General features: G+C 37.8%; 1 protein-coding gene across 1 annotated transcript in view; it reads right to left on the minus strand.

The window, feature by feature from the left end:
• Positions 1 to 5,570, minus strand: part of LOC125484637 (GRB10-interacting GYF protein 2-like) — a 49,796-nt gene extending 44,226 nt beyond the window's left edge. The window contains exons 1-3 of the mRNA XM_048604125.1: positions 5,421 to 5,570; positions 2,032 to 2,196; positions 643 to 818 (exon numbers count right to left, since the gene is read on the minus strand). Coding sequence (XP_048460082.1) covers positions 643 to 818; positions 2,032 to 2,196; positions 5,421 to 5,514 — 435 coding nt within the window. The 5' untranslated portion in view covers positions 5,515 to 5,570. The remainder of the gene's footprint in view (positions 1 to 642; positions 819 to 2,031; positions 2,197 to 5,420) is intronic.
• Between the last annotated feature and the right edge of the window lie 1,196 nt (positions 5,571 to 6,766).

The following is a 6,766-nucleotide window of genomic DNA, read 5'->3' on the forward strand; positions in this document are numbered from 1 at the left end:
GTCAGCCTTCCTGCTCCTACGATGTTGCTTGGCCTGCTGTGTTCATCCAGCTCTACACCTTGTTATCTCAGATTTTCCAGCATCTGCAGTTCCTACTATCTCTGTAGATGCACTATGCCTGTTTCAATGCAAAAATAAGTGACAGCCATTCAATGGTTCCTTTCTCTATGCAATAGTCTGTTCAGAGTCAACATCCTTGTTAGTTAACTGTAAATCAGCATTAATGGGTGAAGTCTTCGTGGCAATACCTCTGACAGTCCATTTGCCAATCAACACACTCCTCTCATGTGGTATAAATGCCAAATTTCCCCTGGAATTGATATTCTTAAGAAATGTCCTGAAGAGTGCAAGATGAAAAGCTTCAATCTTTTTTCTGAGCAATACTCAGGTCTGTTTTACCAAAGTACATAATTCATGGTAAAGTTTTTTTTAAAGCCCCAAGTTGCAATGCAAATTTAAGAAGTTCCAGAAGTATATAAGAATGATTCACTTCTATCATTCCAAATTTGTATTGCGGACTATGTTCACTTACAATACAAGATATACAAGAGAAGAGTAATTCCGTTTTTGATACAGAAGTTTGTCATTCAAGTACTGGAACAAGAGGGAGTAATTTTACAATCAACTGTTCCCACTGTATACCTGCTCAAGATGTTTTAGCCCTTCATCGTCATCGTTATCCTGAGGTATGTTCCGGTTTGCAACTGTTGTGATCGTAGGTGAAGAAGATACTGTAGTTGTAGTTGTAGCAGCTGTAGTAGTAGTGCTATTAACAGATTGAATTAAAGTTTTTTGATATGGGGCTGAGGTATCCATCACTGGAACACAAAAGAAGCAAGTTTTTATATCAATGTCAAAAGTTACCAAACAAAAACATGGTAATTTGATTTTTGGTAAAACAAGAAACATTCTAAAATTAAAATTAGAAAACACACTTCCATTCAGTTTGTTACAAAATATTCCACAGATTGGTTACAACTGCACTTAACGTTGCAAATCTGCACATCTATGTCTGAGCGGTTGGAAATCAATACAGGGTATCATTGGAAGCAATTAATTCTTCTAATGGATCACTCTACATCAAATTCAAGCATAAAGTACAAAATACCAAATTCGTTTTTCTTGAAGTCAAAGAAATCACATACTTAAACAATAGACAAACTGATTGCCAGCTATGAATAACTCTCCCAGAAAGAGTTACTCATTCGTTTACAAAAACATGCTCATAAGAAAGCATTGAACATTAATTCTTTTCATTCTTCTGTATTAGATAACATGTAGAAGTTAATATCTTCAAAAACAAAAGTCACAGATTTCCCTCATTATTTGCAGATGTTCTGTTAATTGTACCCATCCATGATCGATAGAAAAAGATTAGGATCGTGGAGTGGGAAATTAAAAATCAAAACTACAAGCAATGCAGTGTTGAGTCAAATGCACAAAACAAAGAAATGAAAATAGTAACAGAACAGTATTCATAAGATGCAGAAATTTTTGCTTTCTCTCTAAAAATCTAGCCAAAAAACTACAGATCAGCTGTCACACAGTAAAAACTTCCACAATTCACCTTGCAATTTAGAATTATATAAAGTTTGCGTGAAGCAGATTAGTTTTAAATTATTTTACAACAGTGCCAACCCTTTAAAACATTTAACCCAAAATCTGGCAAGTACATTAAAATGGACACCTGCAGCATTATTCATGTTGTTTTAAAAATTATTTTTCTAATCTCTCATTTTTATTTTGTGGCTTAGAAAGGAATTGATCCTAGGTTTCTTTCTAGGAAGGCACATCTCCAGTGCAGTACTTTAATGCCAAGTGATGAAATCCTTTTACAATCAGGGCCCTGCTCTCTCACCATACTTACATAGGCTAAGTTGGGAATGTATAAAGGAGGAATCATTTAAAGTATGCTTTTCTAGCATACCACGATTCCTTTCAAAGTTGGACTACTAAGAAGAACACCGTACTTCTATATGCTCCAACGTTACAAAAACTTTCATTCATGATGTAATTTATATAAAATCATACCTTCCTTGGCAGGTCTTTGTTGTGCATCTTCAGTTTCGTCAGGTTTTTCTTGCATCTTTTCTTTCCTTTCGGGAGGGCTGGCAACTATTGCTATCTGAGACTCCAAAGGAGATGGCAACGAATTTGTACAGGAAACATCCTTGGTCTCATCAGTTTTATTTGCTTCTGTAACATAAATACTGATTACTGCAAGTAATAGGCAATATCTCCATCTACATTCTGCAAGTAATCAAAAAGAAAATCAGAGCTCTTCCTGCCACGTTCCAGTTTTCTGCCCTACTTTAATGATTTGCTGAATCTCTGTCCAAAATAACCTTTCAACCAGCTTCTGGAAAGTGTATTTAACCAAAGATGATGAATAGATTTTAAAATGAAGACTTTTCACTAGATAAGTGGAATACAGTACAGAATCAGAAATCTTTACATCACATCTCAAGTTTAGATCTGATTCATCCAATGAATCAGAAGAAATATCCATGACTTGCAATTTGGAAAGAAGTTTGGACAATGGAGTCGTGCAGAGAAGTTGGTACCAAGTACGAAAGATTTTATCAGTAATAGAGAACAGCTCAGTTCTCTATTTACTAAAATCAAGAATAAGCAGTTCTGCTTTAACGCGTGTTTCGTTAACGCAAACTGGCTGTAATACGATTGATGAATAGTGGATGCCGTTTCGATTTTCTATAGTATGAGGTCACGCAAGAATGCAACAATTGTGTTATAGAAGAACTACCTATAGAATGTGCGCTTGCACGTGTGCATATATATGCAGGCATGTACTTAAATGCATGTACATGATGGGGTGTGATGGTTGGGGGCATTGTCAAGTCACCTGACCTAAAAGATCTTTGAAAGTATTTATACCAAGTACTCGGAATTCTAATATTGGTACAGAAAAGCAAAACTAGTCACTATCAGAAGACAATAACCAAGAACTCATCACAGGGAATACAGAGAAATTCCTTGAACCAGAGTGAACAAAGAACAGTACAGCACAGGAACAGGCCCTTCAGTCCACCAAGACTGTGTCAACATGCAATGCCTTTGTAAACTGAAAACTTTTTGCCTTCACATGGTCCATATCCCTTTATTCTCTGTTCACATCTGTCAAGATACCTCTTCAATGTTGCTACTGTTTCCACCTCCTCCAGCAGCGCATTCCAGGCACTTACCACCCTTTTAAAAACTTGCCTCATATCTCCATTAAACTTACCCCCTTTTACCTTAAACCTATGTCCCCTAGTAAATGACATTTCTATACTAGGAAAATGACTGTCCATTCCTCTCAAAATTTTGTAAACTTCTGTCAGGTTGCCTCTCATCCTTCAACATTCAAATCAAAACTTGTTTGTCCAGTCTCTCCTCATAGCTAATAACTTCCAAACTAGGCAACACCCTTGTAAACTGTTTCTGTACCCTTCAAAACCTCCACATCTTTCTTGTAGTATGGCAACCAGAACTATAAACAAACATGGCTTAACTAAGGTTTTTTATACTCTTTGCTCCAACTGAAGGTAAACATGCAATATGCATTCTTGGCCATCTTATCCACTTGTGTTGTCACTTTCAGGGAACTGTGGACCTGTATAACTAGATCCCTCTATATGTTGATACTACTAAGGGTTCTGCCATTTACTGTATACTTCGCTCCCACAGATCTTCAAAAAAACGCATCATCTTGCATTTGTACAGATAAGTCCACCTGCCATTTCTCTTCCCAGTCTCCAGACTATGTATATCCTGCTATATCCTCCAGCAATCCTCCACAGCTCTCCCAGTCTTTGCATCAGCACAAGTTTACTAATCAGACCACTTACATTCTTCTCCAAATCATTTATCTATATTTCAAACATGAGGGGTCCTAGAAGGACACCACTGGTCATAGATCTCCAGTCAGAAAAACATCCTTCCAATGCTACTCTGTCTTCTATAACTAAGACAGTTCTGAAACCACTAGCTCACCACGGATGCCATTACACTTGACTTTTTGCATAAGCCTGCCATGAGGGACTTTATCAAAGGCCTTGTTAAAAACCATACAGACAACACCCACCACCCTGCCCTCACCAATCATGACTGTCACTTCCTCAAAAAACTCAATCAAAATCTCAGATCATGAGACATGACCTTCCCTGCAGAAAACTATGCTGCTAACTTTAATAAGACCATATTTTTTAAAAATATGAAAAAATCGTAGCCTAAGAATCATCTTCAAAAATTTCCCTACAACTGACACAAGGCTCACTGACCTGTAATTTCCCAGATTAGCCCTGTTGTACTTCTTAGACAAAGGAACAACAATTGCCATTCTCCAGGCCTCTGGGATTTCTCCTGTGGCTAAAGAGGATACAAAGATTTCATACAAGGCTTCAGCAATTTCCTCACCTGCCTCCCTCAGCATTCTGGGACAGATCCCATCAGATCCTGTTGACTTGTCTACCTTATTGCTTTTTGAAACATCCAATACCAACTCTTTTTCTATACCACCACACCCCAGAATATCAACATGCCTCTCCTGAAACTCACCATCTATCATATCTTTCTCCTTTGTGAATACTGATGCAGAGTACTCAGTAAGGCCCTCACATACTTCCTCTGGCCCCATACATAAATCCCCTCCTTTGTCCTAGAGTGTAACCTATCCTTTCCCTAGCTACCCTCTTGCTCCTTACACATGTATAAAATGCCTTGGGATATTCCTTAATCTTGTTTGCCAAAGACATTTCACGGCCCCTTTTAGCCCTCTTAATTCCTTGTTAAAGTGCTTTCCTGCGGTCTTTGGAGGGTTCTGTTTGCCTTCAATTTCCTAAACCTTACATATGCCTCTTTTACCTTTTTGACTAAGCTCTCAATTTCTCTCATCATGCAAGGTTCCCAAATCTTGCCATCCTTCATTTTTACAGGAAAATGTTGGTTCTGAACTCTAAACAACTAGCTTTTAAAAGATTCTGACATGCCAGATGTGGATTTGCCCCAAACAGCTGCCACTAGTCTACATTCAACTGCCCAATATTCCTTCTCCCAATTTAGTACTTTCCCCTGAGGACTACTTTAATCTTTATCCATAAGCATTTTAAAACTTACAGAATTATGATCACTATTCCCAAAGTATTCCCCCACTGAAACTCTGAGTGGTGAGAATACCGAACTTATAAGCAGTAGTTGAGGTAAATTTCATTTCAAAGACACACTTAAAGGGAGGTTCAATAGACATATGGGGGATAATGGAACAGAAGATTTCAGAGTTAATAAGGAAAGACACATGGAAATTAATGGAGAATAGCATCACTATAGATAGGTTGGGCCAAATAGCCTGTTCTGTGCTATGGGTAATTCTATTTTTGTCCGATAAAATCGTGGAACTCGAGTGAAAAATGACTGATAAAAACCTTCACCAGCCTCCTCCTTGGTTCTCTTATCAGGCTCCTTAGCTTCCTCCTTCTCACTGTCCTCTGAATTTGATCTCTCTTCGCCATCCTCCATCTGCTTAACATCCAATTCCTGTTCCTCTGGAATGGGTTCTTTAGGAGCTTTCTATGAAAACAGCATCAAAAACATGAAAAAGTGTAAGATGTGTGGTAAAATACCTTTCACAGTTGTGCTTTTTTTAGCACAAGTGGAAGAAATGAAAACTTTGGCAATGTTATACTGGATAATGTTCAAAAATGCAGCATGTTATACAATTCCTCTCATGAATATTTTCTCTTTAGATGTTAGCCTTTGCTCAGTGGTAGCACAATGCCTCTAAGTAAACATTAGACATTCTAGCCCCTCTCGACAGTTTGGCACATAAGTTAGGTTGTCATTTGAGCAGGTTCTACATTTTAAGCATCATCTTTGGATGAGATATTAAACTGTTGTCACATGTGGATGTAAAAGATCCTACTGCATGATTCAAAAGAAAAATAGAGTTCCTCAGTGCCTGTTTATCTGATCAACATATTGTTTCAAAGATTTAACTAGCTCACGAATGCCCTCTGGGGAACCAAACTTGTGACCTTTACCCAGTTTGACCTATTTGTGGTTTCAACTACACTCCTTGGTGGCTGCCTCTGACATAGTATCTGAAATTGCCGGGCAAATTATTTGCATATCAAACCACTATTAGCAGCTCAAAAGGATGGCTCCACAATTTAAATGCTTAGGTCTTTAAATTTATAATCTAATCAACAGAAAATAATCTATTACGAAGAAACTTCAGATTTTGATGATTTAGAACTGGTGGTTGTGGGGGTGGTGGGGGGTCGGAGGGTGGGTAAGTAACAAGAACAACTAGGCCTGAAGCATTGTGGATTGCAAGAAAAATATCGATGATTCTAATTGTCTCTATCAGCCTCATCTCGGTGGCAGTACTCTCACAATAACTGGACTTTCAAACCATCATGGATTCAAGACTCATGAGACCTAAGAAACTAATCCAGAATAACACCTCAGTGCAGTCCAAGAAAGGACTGTGTTCCTAACGGTCACATCTTCCCATTCAAGCAGATATTAGAAGTACGATAGCACTATTTCAAGAGCAGGTTTGTTCTAGTGTCCTCCATTCATCCAAAGTAACTAAAAGATTATCCAGTTTAGTCTCATTCCTATTTCAATGGCTTTCTTTTTCACAAAATGGCTGTCATGTTTCCCAATATTAAATAATGATTTCAGGTTGAAATCCTTAAATCAACCAAAATACCTCAGCATGTCCTGAGATCAACTCTGGCTGATTCTTCATTTTCTAGAAAAATAT

This window comes from Rhincodon typus, chromosome 13 (genome assembly GCF_021869965.1).
Source record: "Rhincodon typus isolate 14 chromosome 13, sRhiTyp1.1, whole genome shotgun sequence".
NCBI classification, from domain to species: Eukaryota; Metazoa; Chordata; class Chondrichthyes; order Orectolobiformes; family Rhincodontidae; genus Rhincodon; species Rhincodon typus.